At 35.3% G+C, this 22,255-nt stretch overlaps 1 protein-coding gene across 1 annotated transcript in view; it reads right to left on the minus strand.

The window, feature by feature from the left end:
* Positions 1-22,255, minus strand: part of Pdzd8 (PDZ domain containing 8) — a 269,988-nt gene that overhangs the window by 198,036 nt on the left and 49,697 nt on the right. Inside the window, exons 5-6 of the mRNA XM_090402639.1 lie at positions 18,757-18,967; positions 8,281-8,390 (exon numbers count right to left, since the gene is read on the minus strand). Of these exons, the coding sequence (XP_090258765.1) occupies positions 8,281-8,390; positions 18,757-18,967 (321 nt within the window). The remainder of the gene's footprint in view (positions 1-8,280; positions 8,391-18,756; positions 18,968-22,255) is intronic.

Raw genomic sequence — 22,255 nt, forward strand, 5'->3', positions numbered from 1 at the left:
AAACTCAAGAAAATCGACCGTAGAACTCGCATTATTTCAGACATTAAAATAAGAGTGTTAGGGACCACGAGATGGCAGCACTTGTTTAGATCTCTCTTCACTGCGCGCCGATTAATATTGGGCCAGCTATTTCTGATTGTCTACCAGTGGAGATTGAACTGCCCACTCAGTCTCCAAAAGTTAGATAGGGCTAAACGGCCTCGCTTACTCCCTATATATGGGAATAAAAGGGAGTCAGCTGATTTTTTTTTAACCCAATGATAGCATGGGTGACAGAGAAAACCCTCCAGTAAATCCGGGGGACTTAATTTGAAGGGCCAAGGTCGGGAGAATGATATAAAAGGCAGAGATTGAGGGGCCAAAGGGCTCTTGCTTCGAAATTTTTGTTCCTGTGCCAAGTCTTTTCCGAGGACGGGGAGAGTTGCATTCCCGTGAAGAGCAGTTCCAATGAAGATGGGAAGTTCACTAGTAGCAGAGACAGTCTTTTCAAGATATCCTGCCGTACAATTCTTCGATGATTTAAGTGTGCACTGAATTATCACTGCTGTAACCTAGTGCCTGACTGGAAAATTTGCTGAGAAGAAGCGGAACGTGACTGTAAGACTTTAGGATCTAGAATTGTGTAATGAACTGGCAAGATTGTAAGTAAATGTTTTATGTAATATCCTAGATTGTGAAGTTCAAATGACGAATGTTGGTTCTGTTATCTATTAGCAGAGAAAGTACTAGAGAAGTCAGAAAGCTGTACTTCTGTTTGAATGTGAATAGTAGTATAGAGAGTTCTAAAGATTCGATAATGTTGTGTAATGCTAAATTTCAATGTGGTTTAAATTCTGCCTTTATTATTTAGAACGTGAGTAATGTTTAAGCGGGTTAAGTTCCAGCCAAGTGTCTGAAAGGTTATGTGTATTTATAATTTCTTTGTCTCAAAGCTTAAGCGATATGCTTAAATGATTGTGTGGAGAATTAGACACGTGACAAGTATTGTCTCCATTTTTTTTCTTGTTGTCTTAGTTAGAACCAGACACGCGATATGTGCTGGTTGAATCTTGTATATAACTTAGCTTAGTATGAATAAATATGTGTTTTGTTAATAGCTTGCCTAATCTTGTTTATCCAATGCACTGTCTCATAAAAATATCGAACCTGTGTGACCTAAGAATAGTAGTAGCCACAACTGACTAATTAATAGGAGTTGCTTGAGATATAGTTAAATTAAGAGTTAATTTTGTGCTTAGCTGAATATTTCTCCTGTAAGGGAAGGGAAAAATGATTATTTTATGAGATCCTTAATGGCTCCGTCGATAAAAAAAAATTTTTTTTAAGGATCAATTCAAGTGAAATACAGCAAGTAGATTAAGGAGTTGGCTCAAGCCAGAGGCTTTTCCAAAAATCTAAAATTCAAGCACATGTGAGAGTGTACTTACGACCTTGAGTGGGGAGGAGAAAAAACAAAGCCAAGGACTAAAGGATTAAGATAAATAGCAGAAATTGTGAGTGAATTAGAAATTGATGTCTATAGACAGTTTGAACTAGCTCAAGCAACTATGATATTAACGAAGAAGTAAATAAAAGTATTACAAATTGCGCAGTCTGACGTAATAATAAATAACACAAAAATATAAATATAAATAAATTTTTTACACAGTCAAGCTATTAAAATATGGTGGACAATCACTATTAATTAAAATCCATGAAGGCTTGTTAGAGGTATATGAAACTGAGTCTATGCCTACTCAGTTTCTGCGCCGAAATTATAGAGGAATATCACTGTTAGCAGTGATTTATAAAATATCTACAATCTAGCTGCCAGTATTTATAAAATACTGGCAGCTAGATTGTAGCCTTTCATAGAAGAAACACTGGGAGACTATCAATGTGGTTTCAGATATGATAGATCAACAACGGAACCTTATTTTTACAATACAAACCATATTAGGAGATATACTGAGTTTAATATTAATCCACACGATTTGTTTGTGGACTTTAAACAAGCCTATGATAATATTAACAGAGATAAATTATTCAAATTCATGAAGGAATTTCAAATTCCACCCAAATTGATAAGATTAGTTAAAATGACACTCAGAAATACCACATGTAGAGTGCAAATAGAGTGTGAACTCACACCAGAGTTCAGGATTACGACAAGGAGATCACTTACCAACAATGCTTTTCAACCTGTGCCTTGAAAGGGTAATACGAAATGTAATCATAAACAGAAATAGAACTATTATGAATAGAAGTCGAAAGCTTTTGGCTTTTGCAGATAATGTGAACTGTATTGGAAGGACCAAGAGAAGCCTCAGAGAGGGTTATAGACAAATGAGAGAGGAGGCAAAGAAAATGGGACTACAAACAAACAAAATATTTACTTGTTGTCAGAGATAAACAAAAATTTAGAAACATCCAACATTTCACTGTAGATGAAGAAACCTTTGAACGAGTACAGTAGTTCGCATATTTGGGTTCAGTAATAATAGAAAGTAATGATGTGTCAGTTGAAATTACTTATAGAATAGCTGCAGCAAATAGAACTTATTATAGTATCCAACCAATCTGATTTTGATAAAAAGTAAAATCCAACTATATAAAACAATCCTCAAATCCATACTTTTGTATGGCTGTGAAACATGGACAATGATCCAGAGAGATCAAAACCGATTACAAATATGAGAATAAAAGGTATTAAGAAAGATCTTTGGTCCAATTAACGAGAACAGACTTTGGAGAAATTTAATGAAGAATTTGGAAGAATGAAAAATTTGGAGAAATAACGGAGAAATTTAATGAAGTGGATATTATTACTGAAATAAAGGTGAGAAGACTCGGATAAATTTTAGGTACAAAAAAGTGCATCTTATAAGGCAAAAAATATGGTAATACAAATTTTCAATCTCCCTTCAGTCAAAAAATGTCAAACAGCAGAATGGACTCCTACTTTGTGTCACAAAAGGCTATCATCTCTCCCATTCCTATGAAAGCATGATATAATTTATGGATAAATTCATTGTAGGAGGACCACACTAACCATTATTCCACAATACCTATCGTACCTCTCTTAAAACTCATGCACTGATGACTGACTCTGACATCCATACCAGTCATTCATCACTCACCAAGCAAAAAAATCTACTCATATTAACCACACTTCACTAGGATGACCAGACGTCCCCTTTTTTTAATGGGATTATCCCCTTTTTTAGACTCTGGTCCCATTGTCCCGACAAAACCTTAACGGGACGCTAATTGTCCCTTTTTGTTAACTTTAGTCCGGTTTTGACCCTTTTTTGAATTTGTGGCATAACTTCATTCTTGTATGTTCAAATATGGAAAGAATAATGTCTCTGCTAGTGACATGTGATAGCTTGAGATCAAAAACATGCTATGATGATTATCACCCGTTACAAACACACTCTCTCTCTGCGATAAGACAAAAATGCTGCAACCAGTGGCAGCACTGCTGTATCCAGGCGGTAACAAGGTTACTTTGTGTACCATTGTTTTGTGCTGCTTATACTGGTCTGTTAGTAATTGTGAAACTTAAAGTGAGTATATATTGTGAGTGGTGATATTTCATCCAGATTTTATCATGCCGAAAAGGAAGTTTAGTTTCACTCGGAATTTAAAAGAAGCATATCCCTTCTTGAAAGATGATGAAACAACAAACAATTTGCAATGTATTGTGTATCATTTAGTTTTTTCAACTGAACATGGAGGCTGTTCTGATATAAAACAGCATTTGATGAAGGGAAAAAAAATTGGCAGCCACTGCTCACATTTCATGTCAAGGTATTCAAAAGGGAAATTAACTGACGAAAATAAATGTCTTGCAGCTCAAGAAAGGTTATGTTTCACTGCATGAAACACAAACAAACCTGCTTGAGCTGCAAGATATTTACTTTTGCCAATTAATTTCCCTTTTGAATACCTTGACATGAAATGTGAGCAGGTGGCTGTCAATTTTGTTTTGTTTCATCAAATGCTGTTTTATATCAGAATGGCCTCCATGTTTAGACTGCAACTCTGAAATAGTGAGAAATTTATTTCAAAAGAAATTTACATGCGGGCAAACAAAGTGCCAGTCAATTTTAGTGAATGTCCTGGCATCTTATGCAATGCAAGAAATAGCAACTGAATTGAAACAAGCCAAATATGTGTCAGTTATGGTAGACACATCAAACCACAGAGATTTGAAGTTGGTGCCTGTCCTTGTTAGATACTTCATCCCGAACAAAGGTATTCAGGTTCAAGTCATAGCTTTTCAGAACATAACAGGAGAAACAGCAGCTGACTGAGAAAATTATTGCATTTTCTACAGATAACTGCTACACCAACTTTGGTGGATACGAAGCGGTTCCAACAATGTATTTTCAAGACTCAACAAAGGGTTAAAAATGAACATTCATGTTAATGGATGTGCTGCTCATGTTGTTCATAATGGTGTACAGACAAGTGCTGATATTTTGCCTATTGATATCAAAACAATTGTAAATAAAATATTTCAGTATTCCACATTTACAACATGAGAGTAGGGGAATTGAAGAAATCTGCACATTTACAGAAATTGAATGCAAGCTAATATTTCATGTGGCAGTGAGTTTGAAGCCATCTGGTGTGAGGTAGAATCTAACAAGAATAATTACATACTGGAGTGTTGTTACAGACCTGGTGGATCGGTTGCTAGTAACGAAGAAATGCATCATCAAATAGAAAAGATGAGCGCAAAAAGAGTAATCATAATGGGAGACTTTAATTATCCAAATATTGATTGGGTAGCAGCGGAATCTCATGAGAAGAATGAAAAGGCATTTATTGAGTTGTGAAGACATAACTATTCTCTCCAGTTGATGACCGTGATCATGCGGTACTCACTTGGGAAGTGACTAAATTTATGAATGTTCCATTCAGAAAAGGTTACATGCTGAACTACAAAGCAGGAAATTATGACCACCTGATGAGAATACTAAGTTCAGTGGAATGGGATTGGTTGCTGGATGAAAAGAATATCAACAGTGCATGGGAAGCATTTACACAATGCTTAAATGATGCGAAATCAGAATGCGTCCCGAGAGTTCGAAGAATGAATAGAGTAGGAGTCAAATGGATGTGTAATCTTATTAAGCAAGAGATTTGTAAGAAAAGGATACTGTGGAAGGAATATTGTTTGCATAAGGATGACGACCGTTATGAACATTACACGCAGCAGGCTAGAATAGTCAACTGTTGTACGGACGGCAAAGTCTGAGTGCGAAAAGAACCTGGCCCTGCGTGCTAAAGACAACCCACAAGAATTCTATCGATATGCTGCAAGTAAAAGAAAGAATGAATATGAAAGAATAACTCTTCTAAATGCAGATGGCATGAGGGTTATAGATACAGAAGAGGTTGTTCAGTTAATGAGTGCCCATTTTGTTAAAAGCTATCTACCTGGTGAAAGCAACATTGAGCACACTGTTACCTCTTCACTAGATGAAGAAGCGTAGGTGTGTGAGGCTGAGGAATTAGAGCTGTTGCACAAATTGAATAAGAATTCAGTAATAGGGACTGATGGAATATCAGCACATGTGCTAAAAGAGTGTTCAGCTAAACTGGCCACTCCTTTGACTAGGCTGTTTAATATAGGTCTCAGAACAGGGAAGATTCTGCAGGAATGGAAGGAATGTATGGTAACTCCATTGCACAAGGGTGGTGCAAATGGAATTACCATACATATATAGTATCTCAGGAGTGGTGATGAAGATTTTGGAAAAATTGGTTAGGACATGCATTCAGAAATGGGTTGACAGTGAATCTCTACTTTGCAATTAACAACATGGGTTTACTAAGGGAAGGTCATGTTTTAGCAACTTGCTCACGTTCTATAACAATGTTAATTGAACTAGACATGGGGAATGGATACACTATGATACTTTTGGTATTTTGCTAAGGCTTTTGACAGAATACAGCATAGTAGACTGTTGCATAAATTGGAGAAAATGGGTTTGGGTTATACATTATTAGCATGGATAAGAGGATGACTGACTGACAAATATCAAAAAATGGTATACCAGGGATCTGAGTCTGCAAGGTTTCTTTGCTTTCTTCCTAACCACATTGGTTACTCTCTAGGTGCCTCTTTCTTTAATTCCATGGCCTTCGCTGACGACCTTATTCTCGTAGCCAAACTACTAAAGTAGGTTTGCAGGAACTCCTCAACCAGGCAGTTGACTTCTTTCATGTTTGAGGCCTTACTATTAATGCAGAGAAGTCCTGCTCATTAGCCCTTGTCCCTTCCGGGTGTGACAAGAAGCTAAAGTTTGAGAGTATTGAGTTTTCAATGCATGTTAGGACATTACATTCTTTGACGATCCTGGAGGAGTAAAGATACCTTGGGGTTATGTTCACTCTGAAGGGGAGGTCCTCTATCTCTTCTGCCTTGGAATCTCGGCTTACTTCTTTGAGGAAAGCTCCTCTTAAGCCCCAGCAAAGGCTCTGTATTCTGTCCTATTATCTTCTACCCCGTTACTATCAGAAGTTGGTCCTTGGTAAGACCTATATCTCGGCATTGTCCTGAATGGACAGGGCTGGCCGCTCAGCTGTTAGATCGTGGCTCCGGCTTCTGCCAGACATTCAAATTGCGTACTTTCATGCGGGGGGTGAAGGACGGCAGGCTTGGAGTTTCATCACTAAGGTGGCTAATCCCATGACTTTGTTTATCTAAAATATCAAAGCTTGAAACATCATCCTCCCCAGTCTGCAGGGAAGCCTTTCTTAGCCCTATCATTCAAGAGGACTATAGACGTGCCAATGGTCCCAATGTCAGGGCCTCCAGATTGAGACTGCGTCAGCAGAGCATAAGAGATGGGTGATGTTACTTCATGGCTCTGTAGATGGTGCTCGCTTCAAAGAATTACATCTGGTGCCTCCCCAGCATCAGTGGGTACGGGATGGCACAGATTACTACTGGGTTATGAATACATTGATTTAATTAGAACAAGAATAAATGCCCTGCCCACTAGGGCCCGTACAGCCATATGGGACAGAGATAACATTAGCTGTAGGGCTGGCTGCCACTACAGTGAGTTGCTTTCGCACTCATGGCATTTGAGTGCAGAGACATACTGAATAATCGTTTTAAGAACAAAGGTTAGGAGACCATGGTTGAACCTCATTACAGAACCAATGCTGCCATTAGAAAGCCAGATATTATAATGAGGAAAGATGGCAACATCTGGGTAACTGATGCTCTGGGTACTAGGTGCTCACTTACCTACTGCCATAAAAACAAGGTCCAATACTATGAGCAGAATTCAAACCTTGTAAGGCAGATAAGAGAGGAGCTTGGGGTTCCCCGCTTTACTAGCGCCACCATCTCTCTCTCTGCGGCATATGGAATGCCGCTAGTTACAAAGATTTATATCCATTAGGCTTATCCAAGAAAGACTTTCAAGTGATTTCCTTCAGGGCCTGCAATGCACACTGGTGGTGCAGCGTTAACACCAATGTATGACTAATATGATACCACGAACTGGTACCTTCAACCTTCTTCAGAATCCTTTTTAGGACTAATAAGAGTAGTACTGCTCACTCAGTACAAAGCTAAATAAATAAATAACCAGTGGTGTACCACAAGAATCAGTGCTTCGTCCACTGTTATTCAATCTGTACATTAATGATATTGGGAAGGATTTGACTAGCAACATACAGCTATTTGCTGATAATACAAAGATAGGTAGGGTAATCAGGAATGCTGCTGATATGCAGTCTTTGCAGAATGATTTGAATAGGCTGCAATTGTGGATATGAGAAAATGGGTGTCAGTTTAATGTCAGTAAATGTAAAGTCATTCACTTTGTCATGATTAAATATCCAATGTATTATAGTGGCGGGATTAGGCTAGGGATCTTAGAGTGTTAATAAATGGGAAGTTGAAGTTCAGGGACCATGTGGCAAAGATTGCAAATACAACTCAAAAGATAATTGCAAATGCTGATACGATCGTTCACATGTAAAGATAAGGATGTTATAATAAAGTTCTGATTTTTCTATCCTTGAAGATAATTTTACATCTTTCCCCAGGCAAGTTAATATCCAAGGAGATCTGATTCCTGCTTCACATTATTTCATTTTTTTTCTTGAATATTTGTATATTTTAATCTATAGCTTACCTATGAAAGCAGGTATCTACAACTATTTTTTAATTATTTTGACTGCTATTTAATCTCCGAAATGTTATTCAAACTAAAGCGTGGATTTTTATGTACAATAAATTTTCGTTCTCTTATAAAAGTGAATTACCTGTTTAAAGAGAATACCTAATGGTTGTCCTTTTTGACGTATTAATTCTAATTCTAAGGCAATCCAGGATCCTCCATGAAACTGTACAACATCTACCCAAGCAGACGAATCTACAAAATAAATAAAATTCTATTTTGCAAAAATGAATAAAAAATGTTAAAATAAAGTATAAAAATATAAAATTAACTAAGGTAAGATGATTTTATAGAGATAAAGGATTCATTATAAGATTTAATTGAATAAAAACAACACAAATAAGTGCCAGCCTGGTTGGCCAAGTGGTTAGCATATCCGCTCTCCAGCTAAAAGGCTGTGGGTTCGAATCCCACCGTGGGCATGGATGTTTGTGATTGTCTGTGAAAATACTAGTGGTGATGGGCAGTAGATGGCGTTGGTGTAGATCAGTGATGGCGAACCTATGACACACGTGTCAGCACTGACACACTTGAGGTTTCAGGTGATGCACCTTGGATGTTGAAAGATATTGGTATTCCGATGAAAAAAACTGTGATAAATCGTGTAAGATCGCTCTCAGTTAAGGGGAAGGTAGGTTTTGGTTCATTGAAAGAATTATATTTTATAGTTAGCCTATTTCTATTTTATTTTGTAGTTAGCTTATTTCTATTTTATTTTGTAACTAGCCTATAAACAATAAGCATTTTAAGTTACCATTTTCTTTCTTAATCATTATAATTTCTGCATAGTCATATGATATTATAAAAACTTATAAAAATTATTATCAATGTTATACGATACAAACTTATAAATATGTGCTTTATATATTATAAACCTATTTCTATTTTATTTTGTAACTAGCCTATAAACAACAAGCGTTTTAAGTTTATGTTTTCTTACTTAATCATTATAATTTCTGCATAGTCATATGATATAAAAACTTATAAAAATTATTATCAATATTATACGATACAAACTTATAAATACATGCTTTATGTATTATAAACTTAAAGTTTTCATTTGACTTCTGTGTGAAATTCGTTCATGCATGCATTCCAAGTCTCTTGACTGAGTAATACAAGTTCTAAACATGGAGGTGTTGTTGGATTCTAATTATGTAGAAAATAGAATAAATGTTGTTTGATTCAGAATCCAACATGATTTTCCGTCATAAGAACTATATTTGTAGATATTATTTAATGTAAATAACATAAATTATAATTGATATTATATAACTACCTTAATTATGTCAAATATTTAATTGCTTAATCAAAGAAATGTGTTAATGGTAAATAGATTCTGTATTAAATGTTATTAAGCTGTTTTATTTATTGTTATGTCAATATTGTAAGAACTTATGTATTTGTAGTTTAACTGCGCATTTATTGAAATGTGATCATTCTATTTATTCCTTTTGTGAAAGCTTAATGTTATGTAATAACTCAATGTAGTTGTATAGCGTAATGTAACATTCGCGAGAATGTTTACGTCTATCGGTTGTCATGGAGACGCGTGAAAATAAACGGGCGCGTGTGGAGGGAGCGTTTGTGGAGAAGAGAGAAAATAGATACGTGGTTGTAAGTGAGAGTCGGAACGGAACTTTGGAACTATAAGGTAGCAAGGAAGTAAACTAAAGAAGTAGATGTAATTAAAAGGTTCTTAGGGAAGAGTTGAGTAGATATTTTTTTTATAAGTGAATCTTATAGTTGGCTGAAAGCAAAATCAGCCATAGTAATAAAAGGAAATTATTGCCGTAATCGGATAATTAGAGAACTGGACATTCAAAGAAGAATACTGAATAAATCCAGTCAGTCTACAATTACGACTTATTTCTATACTACCAAGAAAGGGAATTGTACGGAGTTAAACTAGTTGATGAATGATAAATAAGAATAATTAATGTACCTTATAGTTGTTATCTGGATTTTTGAAGAGCGATTAGTAATGTTTTAGTTATTTAATGTTTCGCAAGTGTGATAAATACAATTTGAAAGTGTGCTCACAAAATATTGGAAGTACTGAAGATTATTTCTGGTAAGGACAGTCATATTAGTTTATTTCAGTGTATGCAGATTTAAGTATTAGCTCCGTTGCGCTGTTTCTAACATTAACTGTAGCTTACCATCGAGGCTGAGAGTTGAAAATATAGACATTGAAGTGATATCTACCGTGGTTAGTGCCTGTTATGAGTTAATCGTAGAGTGTAGCTGAGAGATACAAGGAAACTGTTTAAATAAGAATTTCTATTGTAATAAGTTGAGTATAGGAACTTTGTGATTCTGAAACTGTGAAATTGTATGTGAAAGTTTGGAAGATTGATTTATTGTGAATGACTTGACCTGATGTACTAGCTTGACTGAGTTATCATATTTAAAAGTGGAATACATGTATTTTGTTATATAACCATATATTAAATGTTTTGTTTGTTAATTTAAATATTGTGTTTGCCTGAATTTCTTTTTACTGCACCGTTCACAAAAATTCGGATCTAGCGGGAATCCCAGAAGGAAAGAAAATAAATACCATCGGCCTGAATGAGTGAAAAGACTGCTAACTAATTTTGAATTAATCTTACTAATTCATATAGACTTATCTAAGGATGGAGTGGCGCAGTATAATAGAAATTTCTCTACCCTTAGATCAGTGATTAATTTGCAATTAGTTTTCCTTTAATTTTATGAAAGTGACTTTTAGCAAGATGGCGGATTTAGAACATAACATGAAAATAGAACGTCACGACAGTGTCACATAATAATAAAAACATATTCAAAACCACTTTAACAGATAATATAATTCGCACCATTAAATATTGAATTTATCTGAGTAAATAATGAAAACATTTTTATAGTTGCAATTAATTCAGTAAATTTTGTTAAATAATGCAAATAGTAGCAACTTACGATGACGTCACAACAAAACCTACTAAATAGCTTCTATTCAGTAGCATGATAGAGAGTAAAATGTAACTAGGTTGCTACGAACGTACCGGTAATAAATTTGGCAACCCTGCTGAAAGTAGTGGTAGTCTTGCATGGTCTGCCACTTAAGTAATTTGAGTTGCTCCTGTATAATTCATTTCCAGTAATTGTTAGTTCTTATTAATTATTACTGCTTAATTACCACTGTATATAATTGTGCTCCTTTTTTAATTTGTGAACCCTTTTACAAAGGCAGCTAGCACTAATAAAAAAACTAAAATTATCACAGAAAGGAAGTGGAAGAAATTACCAAGATGCCTGGAGTGAACAATATGGTGTTATTGATAGAGGCGATAAAGTTCTCTGTAAATTGTGTGGTGAGCTATCTGTGAGTAGAACTTGGAATGTAAGAAGACATTTTGAAACTAAGCATAAATGGCTCTCAGAAAAAACTCATGAAGAATGCAAAGAATACATATCGCAACATCTAAAACTGGCAGAATCACAATCAGGAACTTAATAAAATTCATTTCAGGACCTTCAAATTTAGTAGCTGCAAGTTACAGTATTTCACATACTATTATTAAACATGGGAAACCACTTAGTGATGGTGATTATATTAAAGAGGCTTTCGTACAGTGTGCACCATTTTTATTTGAGAACTTTCATAATAAGGAAGCTATTGTAAAGCACATGAAAGAGTTACCATTAAGTAGGAATACTATTAAAGACAGAGTTATATCAATGAATGCTAGTATAGAAAATCAAATACAACAAGACTTGAACTCATGGTATTGTTTTTTTTCCATTTGTCTCGACGAAGCTACAGATATTACATCATCAGCTCGATTGGCTATTATTGCAAGGTATGTTCACGGTGATTCTATGCATGAGGAATTGATAAAGTTAGAAAATTTACCTCAAAACACGACAGATAAAGACATATGCGACTGTGTTGTTAAAGTGTTCCGTGAGAAACAGATAGATTTATCGAAAATATTTTCGATTACAACTGATGGCATGCCTAATATGGTTGGCTGTAATGTCGGTTTTATCAAACGATTTACAGAATATGTTGGTCATCTCCTGGTTTGTTTCCTTTGCATTATACATCAAGAGACAGTGTGTGCAAAATCAGGCTTAAAGGATTTGGATGATGTGATGAGAATTGTGACAAAGGTAACTAATTTTATTGCTGCCAGGGCTTTAAACAAACAATTTAATTCACTTTTAAGCAAAGTTGAATCAGTGTACAAATGGTCTATTAACGTACAATAATATTCGATGGTTGAGTCATGGCCAAGTACTTGAATGGTTTGTTGGATGTCTAAATGAAATTATATTTAAATGCGAAGGGCATGGAGCACTAATTTTCTCAGTTGAACGATTCTGCTTGGCTCAGTAAGCTGATGTTTTTTTTCGCAGATTTTTCATTGCACCTGAATAAACTTAATATACAATTGCAAGGTTTCGGAAAATCTGTCTTCGTTATGTTTGGCATGATTAAGAGTTTTGAGAATAAACTCAAAATATTTCAACGTGATTTAGAAAGTAACAATTTTAAGTATTTCCCAAGAGTGAAAATTTTTTTAAACATCCCCAAAAATTGTGAACAACATATCAATCAATCTATCGAAGTTCTAAAGCTTTCTTCTAGATTTGAGCAATTTCAAATGTTGGAACAAACAATCCAATTCATAAAGTATCCTGATGAAAGAGAATTCATGGATCCTAAATTAGATGGCTTTGAGTGGTTGGATTTAACAGATCTAGAAATGCAACTAGCCGACTTCCAGTGTAATCCTATCTGGAAAAGAAAGTTTATTGCTTTTAGAAATGAATTAGAACTTGAGCGGGAATGTCGGCATGATACCTTGTGTAAAAGTTGTTTATTTTTTAACGGTATATATTAGAACACAGAAAAATAAGTAAATAATTAATTTATTAACTTATTGCTGATATTTTGCTGGTGTTATAACCAGCATCTTCAGAGCACAAAAATATAGTTTGTCACAATACGCGAGACTATAACAACATGGTGTAATCAACGGACTAGTTAAACAAAATTGTAGCAGCAACACAAAGACTAGAGTCCTGATTTTGGCGCCCTCTGTCTGAAAAAAAAAAAAAAAAAAAAAAAAAAAAAAAAAAAAAAAAATTGCAGCTATCACATAAGACTAGAGTCCTAAACAGAGAAAAAAACCGGTACTAGTTTTTTCTTAAGATGACTTAGAGAAGACACCTGTCAGGTGTCTTCTCCCTCTAGGAGATTGACTACCACAGCAGATATCAGCAATAAGTTAATAAATTAATTATTTACTTATTTTTCTGTGTTCTAATATATACCGTTAAAAAATAAACAACATGTACGATGAACACGTAAGTCTGTCCACACCTTGTGTAAAAATTCAGACCGTGAAATTCTAAGCATGTGGAATAGCCTTCCTGAAAACTTTCATGCTCTTAAAATCTTTGCTAAAGTTCTAACAATTTTCTTTTCTACATACGCTTGTGAAACTCTATTTTCTGCCTTAAATAATATCAAATCGAAAGGGAGAAACAGATTGAGCAATAATTTGAGTGCTGCCTGTGTAGCATTAAAATGTACACATATAGCCCTTCTATACAGCAACTTTCTACCAGTACTCAGCAACAGAAAAGTCATTAAATGTAATGTAAGTTTGTAATTTCACTTTATTAAATTAATTGTATAATATGAATTCATAGATTTTATATCAATGTCTTATTAAACAAATAGCCTAATATGATATGTATAAGTCACCATCTATGATTATGTAGTTAAATTTATAATACATGTATGCAAGTGGCACATCAACAGCGTCAATATTTAAAAAAAAAAAAAAAATGTTTGACACACCTGGGTAAAAAGGTTCGCCACCACTGTTGTAGATGATGCTGTTCACCACGGTTGGAGCTGGAGAGTTGTAGAGTAGGTGCCCTCACCTGATGAGTCCTTGGAGGTGTCAAGCAATAATAATATTAATAATATATTTTGTCTCAGTCACTAAGACATCTTCTTCCTCTTCTCTTCCGTCTAAGACAGGTTAAGTCTTCTCTTGAGCAAGATCTTCCAATCTTCTCTATTCCTTGCGGTTCGAAAAAGTTCCTTATAAGTTCTGCATCCCGAGATGTTCTTTATTAATTTCAGCCAGGTAATTCTTGGTCTTCCAGGTCTTCTTTTTTCAGTTGGAAAAGTATTGATTAGGACATTAGGAAGTCTGTCTGCGTCCATGCGCACAGTGTGTCCAAACCATCTCAGTTGTTGTTTTCTAATTTTTTCTATTATTGTCTTTTTTATACAATAGTTCTTGTCTGACTGTGATGTTTGTTTTCTTTTCTATCCAACTTGTTCTATTTATTTTTCTTAAGCATTTCATTTCAAATGCCAGCAGTTTTTTCTCCTTTCTTTTTTTAACTGTCCACGCTTCTGCTCCATAGATGACTGTTGATATAATTATTGCTTCATATAATTTGATTTTGGCTTGCTTAGATATCTTGTTTGTTTTCCAGATTTTCTGTAATTTTCCCATGGTGGTCCATCCTATCACTATTCTGTGTTTGATTGTTTCGAGTTCATCTATTGTTTCTGTTAGTTTTGATCCAAGGTATATGAAGTTGTCTACTTGTTCTAAGTTTAGGGTGACTGAGATGGTAGTTCCGTTCCTCCCTATTTTCATCACTTTTGTCTTTTGTATATTTATTGTCATGTCATATGTTTTACAGGTCTTGTTGATCAACTTTTGTAGTTCATTTGTGGTTCTTGCAAGAAGGACAAGATCATCTGCATATTTGATATTATTTATGTTTAAACCATTGACATTGATTCCAGGCTCATTGTCTACTGCCTTCTTTACAACTTCTTCTAGATATATGTTGAATAGGTATGGGGATAATGGGCATCCTTGCATTACTCCTTTTTGGATCTCTAATTATTGCTTTTTAATTATTGCATTTGTTTTGGAGTAATATTTTAGCAGAAACTGTATTATATATTTGTCTATTGCTTTTTCTAGTAGAATTTTAAGAAGGATTTCTCTGTTGATGTTATCGAAAGCTTGTTTAAAGTCCACAAAACACTAAGACATCATCAAGACAAAAATATTAAAACTGCCTGAAAATAGTTGGAATAAGGGAAATATGGCTAGATGAGAATGCCATCTTGACTGGAATAGAAATGGAGAGATGTGATGCTTTTCATGAAGATAGGAAAGACAAGCAGGGAGGGAGAAAGCTGCTGATGATAGTGACACTGGTTAAATGGTTTTTTTGTAAAGTTATGCATTTTGGGAAAAACAGATTACAAGCTTTGCATCTTATTTATGGCACTGTACTCCAGGATAAGAATAGCTGCTGGAAAGATATTTAGGAAATCAGGTGACTAGTGGTGTGCCACAAGGTTCAGTGCTGGGACCAATAATTTGTACATAAATGATATAGGAAATATTCAGTTGTTTGCAGATGATGCAAAATTAGGCAGAGTAATCATTAATCAAGGCAATGTGGAGCTCTTACAGGACAATTTAAATAGGCTGTCAGTATGGTCAAAAGATAATGGATGTCAGTTTAATGTGGAGAAATGTAAAGTTATGCATTTTGGGAAAAATAGATTACAAGCTTTCTATGATACTGATGACACTGTACTCAAGGAAATAGATGAAGCTAGAGATTTAGGGGTGGTGGTGGTGGTGGTGGTAGACAGAGAGTTAAAGTTTAGAGGACATATTGCTAAGATAGCCCATAAGATTTGACTATTGAAGAACATATTAACATGTAGAGATAAGGAAGTTGTTATTACTCTTTATAAGGCCTTGATATGCTCACATCTAGATTAATGTGCTCAAGTCTGGTCCCCTAGGTTTCTTGAGGATGAGGTAGTGGTGGAGAGGATTCAGAGGAGAGTGACCAAGAAGGTGATGGCCTGTGGAATGTTCCCTATGAGGACAGACTGGGGGTTGTGGATTGCAAAAGCTGGTTAACAGGAGAAAGAAGGAATACGATAGAGACATTTAAGTTGCTTAAAGAGTTTTATAGGATAGATGCAGGTGAAATGTTTCAGGACTTGGTTAGAGGGGCCAGAACGAGGGGTCATCCCTGGAAATTGAATAAAGGTGTGGTTAGTAGGGGTGCAAGGACTAGATTTTTTGCTTGGAGAGTCGTGAATGAGTGGAATGGGTTGCCAGAGTCAGTTGTGAATGCTTTGTCTGTTACTGGGTTTAAGGAGAGGTATGATAGATTGAGTCTCCTGCAATGAGTCTTTGGACTCTATGGAGGTGCCTGTATAATGCCACAAATACATATATCCTTGTTTACACAAAACTGCTGCCATGTGTCTAGAATCAGGCAATGCACCCACCAAGCAAGTCATGAGCCACCCTGATTTTACACCACCAAAGGTGATCCTTTGGTGGTGTAAAATCAGGACTGTGAAGGGGATCCAGCACTCCAGCTGTAGAATCATAACCTGTAGATGCAGGTGAGTAGCGTATGCCATCATATCATTGATTATTGTGCAGCATGTCTTCATGCAAGAAGCCATGGAGTTTGTGATGAAGAGTTAGCTGGAAATGATCTAGCATGCTGCTGCTGCTGCTGCAGTAGTGTCTAGCATCCATCCACAAGTCATACAGTGGAATAAATGAGATCCTGGATATGATCCCCCAAACCACCCTCTTCTTTGTTGATGGTATATTGGTTAGATTTTTTTCTTCTCCAGGTGAAGGTGATGAGTATTTCCATGTGTCATCATGGATGCTTTTTTTTTTCATTTTCAGTAACACACAAACATACCGTAGTCCACCCACCACCACATAGAACGATGTGTTGTAAAAACTGCACTCTTCCATCATCATGGTAAAATATAAAATGAGAGAGAGAGAATCCCATTTGTTCAGCTTTATGAAGCAAGTTTTGTTACTGAGTGCACACAAATTTCTCTGTGATCAAGCAATGCTGCTCAGTTTAATGTATCTGTTTCCTCTAATTAAGGCAAATGCAGAAAAAAAAAAATCCATAATGCATATATTTGAGTACTGGGATTTTTGCTTGCTTTTGATATCTGTCTTGCCACTAGCATCCATGCTCAAATTGTATCTATGCTATAGCAATTATTCCACACTCTTCTATCAAACAATGGATTTTTGCAAGCATAATAACCTTAACATACAGAAATCTGATCATACTGTATACCTCTATGTATGACAATATTTGAATGCATCTGTCATGCTATCTATCAACTGATGGTGAAGTCATACGGTGCCAGGGTGATGCTGTCTATCACAAACGTTTTTTTTTTTTCATCTGTAGACAGAAATATAAGATCTGATAATGTTGGAGTCTTGACAGGTAACAGACCGATTTGGAGAAAAATTGTAGATAGGAAGTTAATAATGATGTAAATTTTTCACGTAATACTATCATGAAGATGAAAAGCCAAACGGCTATATTTTCTAGTGAAGTTAATTAAATTAAGGGGATAAAGATACCTTATTATTTTACAGCCAGTATGCGAAACTCTAAGATCGAAAACTACGATCTATGAGTTTCATGCCGAAGAACTATCGGCGAATCCAAGCGTAAGTGACCACTTGGTAGTACATCACCAAGGCAACTCGAAGCAAAGGTGGAGCAAGCTCCCTCACTATCATTGATATTTTCTAATAATGTATTTTCTAATAAAAACACACAGCTCCTAGGAGATGTAATACTGCTTTACATTATGAGGAGAAGTCACTACCCAGGCCGGTTTCAACCTTTTTTGAGGTCTCATCAGTGAGTAGGTAGACCTGAATGATATCAAAGTTCAAGTGAAAAAAATTCTTTTTTTATTTGCGCTTGGATTCGCCGATAGTTCTTCGGCATGAAACTCGTAGATCGTAGTTTTCGATTTTAGAGTTTGGCATACTGGCTGTAAAATAATAAGGTATTTTTATTCCCTTAATTTAATTAACTACACCAGAAAATATAGCCGTTTGGCTTTTTCATCTTAATTATAATATAATATATAATAATATATAGGCACACCACTCTGGCATTCGTATAGTGAAGGTATGCAAGTTATTTTTTTCACTTAAATTTTGATATCATTCAGGTCTACCTACTCACTGATGAGACCTCAAAAAAGGTTGAAACCAGTCTGGGTAGTGACCTCTCCTCATAATGTAAAGCAGTATTACATCTCCTAGGAGCTGTGTGTTTTTACATTATGAGAAAATATCAATGATAATGAGGGATCTTGCTCCACCTTTGCTTCAAGTTGCCTTGGTGATGTACTACCAAGTGGTCACTTACGCTTGGATTCACCGATAGTTCTTCGGCATGAAACTTGTAGATTGTAGTTTTCGATCTTGGAGTTTCGCATACTGGCTGCAAATAATAAGAGATTTTTATCCCCTTAATTTAAGTAGTACTATCATATTCTGTACATCCCCCTTGAGAGTACATGGCAAGAATTTGATGATGATAAATAGAAGATAATGAGTCTCAAACATCTGTTATACTGTTGTTGCATACATCACGGTTTCCTGGAACATATAGGATAAAGTGGCATAATACATATTCAACTGATAATAGAAATTTTACTTACCTAATGTGAGGGTGCAAAATAACTGAGATGCATTATCAACAATTGCTAACCTAGAACACTCTACAACTTCTACTCCTAAGTTCCCTTCTAATAAATGGTCTTCACTATCAGAAACAGGTGAGCAGACAGGGAATTCAGGTACTTGGAAAAATGGTGCAAATCTCATTTTATAATTTGGCAAAGTGTGCTTTTTTCGTAATGTTCTTCGTATCTAAATTAAAAAAAGAATGCATTCACTTATCAGTGTGACATTTGACTATATGGATGTTTGCAATACAATCCAAAACAAGAATATTCTAAAAGATTTTATTGTTTTTTTTTAAATTTATTTATTGTTTTTCTTTTCTTCTAAATGATAATTCTCCCAAACTACATAACTCATACAACTGCTTAGTACTGCAGTTGGACTAAGGCTAGATAATACAAGATTTGGATTATTTGAAGTTAATGTCTGAAGTAATTATGGCTGTGAAGCCAGTACAACATCTTCATTAATTGCATGCATTCTGGCCAGTTTGTCTGTTCATACAATGAGTAACTAAAGTTTCAAGGAGGAAAAATTCTTCAATCTGCCTATGAGACTGGCTGGCTCACCTTCAGTTGAAGGAGAGTTAGCCGGTCTTGTGAAGAAAAGTCTTTAAAAAAGATTCTTCACATCTTAGATAATATAATGTCTCATAGAAGTATGAAAGATTCATACTTCTATGAGAAGTATGAATGAGAGTGAGAAGACTCGGAGTGAGTCTGTAGTCACAGACTCACTCCGAGTGAGTCTGTGACTACAATTCTTAATGTAAGACAGATTCAGATGTGTTCAATGAATGCTTTTATAATATTATCTAATGTACTTAAATCTATCAGCATAAAATATTATTACTGAAATCACTTACAGTTAATTTAAATGTCTTGATTTGTAAAAAAAAAAAAAAAAATATTTAAATCTATTTGCAAGAATATTTTTATTGGCTTAACAGTATAAATTTATCCTAGGAAAATTTTAAAATATGAAAGAATTTAATTATATGTAATGACATCAACTCATAAAAACAAATTTGTTGATAGCAACAATGCTACTGCCAAATTGCTTTTATATCAATTTGGCAATAATGATCTTGCAAGATCATTATTGCCAAAAGTACAACAAAGGTAGGCAATATATATGATCACTTAAATTTTTATTTTTTTTAATTAAAAAAATAGAGTTGCAGTCAAAAGACACATCCTGATCTGGAGTGCGCCATAGCATAAAAGTTTTGCTTATCTCTTTATATCATCTGCATAAAGTAAAAAGCTGAGTTTGAATAAAACTTTAGTTTAATATAACTAAAATCTACATTTGACGTTTTGACCTTTATGTCAAGGTCATTTTCTGGAGCATACAACTATACACAGAAAACAAGCTACACTACAATCAAACTGGTTTGTTAAAGACACTGACCAACCGCTACAATTGTTGGCCTGACCTCTGGTGAAATTATCAAATTATCAAACCACTGTTGTCCTTGAACAGGTCAACATACATACTTCGAATGAATCAACTAGTAGCCAATAACAACACATATAAAATGGTAAATTATAACCCAACAAAAAGGATAAAGGATAAAACAGAGAAACTACTCAAGTCCATCACTTCTTGGCCACCAGACACGGTTAAAAAACTCAACCCCCCCCAGAATATATGGGGTACCAAAAATACACAAACAAAATGTGCTCCATCGACCAATCGTAGAAGGAATAGAGAGTCCCAATTATCACTTAGCTAAGAAATTAGCGGCAACACTCAAGGAGTTGGTAGGTCATTCCCCCATCCTACATAAAAAAACACACAATGCTCAATAAACAAAATTAAAACATAACACTAGACAAAGACAACTTATTAGTCAGTTTCAACATTTCTGCCTTTTTCACTAATGTCCTCATCAATGGCATAATTCTACTACTACAGAACAAATTTCCGCCCGACATTACAGCCCTCTTTTCCAAAGTACTACAGTCCAGTTACTTCGTGTGGCAAAACAAATTTTACCTACAAAAAGAAGGTACAGCCATGGGCTCACCACTATCCCCCCTCCAATCGCTAACTTCTACATGGAAACCTTTGAGCAAAGGGTTCTTGATTCCGCCACACTAAGATCGACAGTCTGGCTTAGATACGTTGACGACGTGTTCGCAATCTGGCCACACGGGCGACAAACGCTAAACACATTCCTTAGCCACCTGAACAAACAACACGAATGCATACAATTTACCATCGAAATCGAAAACCAAAATTCGCTCCTGTTCCTAGACACACTAGTCACACGTCTTCCTTCAGGCAGACTATCCTTCACGGTCTACCGAAAACCGACACACACTAGCCAATACATACATGCTAATTCATACCACCACCCATCACAAAAATATGGAGTCATTAACACCCTTTAAAACAGAGCTACAACAATTTGCTCTAACCAGCAAGTCCTGAAACAAGAACTAAAAATCATCAGCGACACATTCATAAATAATGGCTATAACAAAAATACTATTAATAAAATACTTACAGTCGGTTACAGTCGACCTTCATCAGGCTACCTGAAAAAGTAAATGCGAAAACTTGTAACGACTATAGAATGATCAGCCTAATGAGTCACGTTCTCAAAATGTTTCTGAAAATAATTCAAAAAAGAACATACAGAAAATGTGAAGACACCATCAGTGATACCCAATTCGGCTTTAGAAACGGCTTGGGAACAAGAGAGGCCCTTTTCTGTTCTCAGATCTTATTTCAAAAATGTATTGACCAAAACAAGGTAATATTCATTTGCTTCATCGACTTCAAGAAAGCATTTGACAAAGTCCAACATGCTAAAATGATTGTACTATTAAAAAGAATTGGATTAGATGGTAAAGACATCAGGATCATTGAAAACTTATATTGGAACCAAAAGGCATCTGTTCAAGTTGATGACATTATTACAGACTCCATTAACATCAAACGAGGAGTAAGGCAAGGATGTGTGCTGTCACCTCTTCTTTTTAACATCTACTCAGAAGCCATATTTCAAAAAGTCTTGGAAGGAAGAAAGGAAGGGATTAGTGTAAATGGTGAAATCATCAGTAACATCCGATATGCCGATGATACAGTTCTTCTGGCTGACAATATTCAGGATCTTCAAAATCTTTTGGAGCTAATAAATGCAGAGAATGAAAAAATGGGATTAAAAATAAATATCACCAAAACTAAATTCATGGTCATAAGTAAGAAACCAATTCTTAATTTAGCACTTTCTTTAAATAGGAAACAAATAGAAAGAGTGGCAAAGTTTAAATATCTCGGATGCTGGTTAAATGAGGATTGCAATCCAGAAATGGAAATAAAAGTTAGAATTGAAATGGCAAGAAAAAATTTTCTCTTGATGAAATCAACACTGTGTAACCACAGTTTAAACTTAGAGCACGCATGGTTAAATGCTATGTATGGTCTGTACTGCTGTACGGTGCAGAAATGTGACCTTCAAGA

The sequence above is a fragment of the Typopeltis vanoorti genome, chromosome 13 (genome assembly GCF_054136105.1).
Source record: "Typopeltis vanoorti isolate ZY-2024b chromosome 13, IOZ_Tvanoo_1.0, whole genome shotgun sequence".
Lineage (NCBI taxonomy): Eukaryota > Metazoa > Arthropoda > Arachnida > Uropygi > Thelyphonidae > Typopeltis > Typopeltis vanoorti.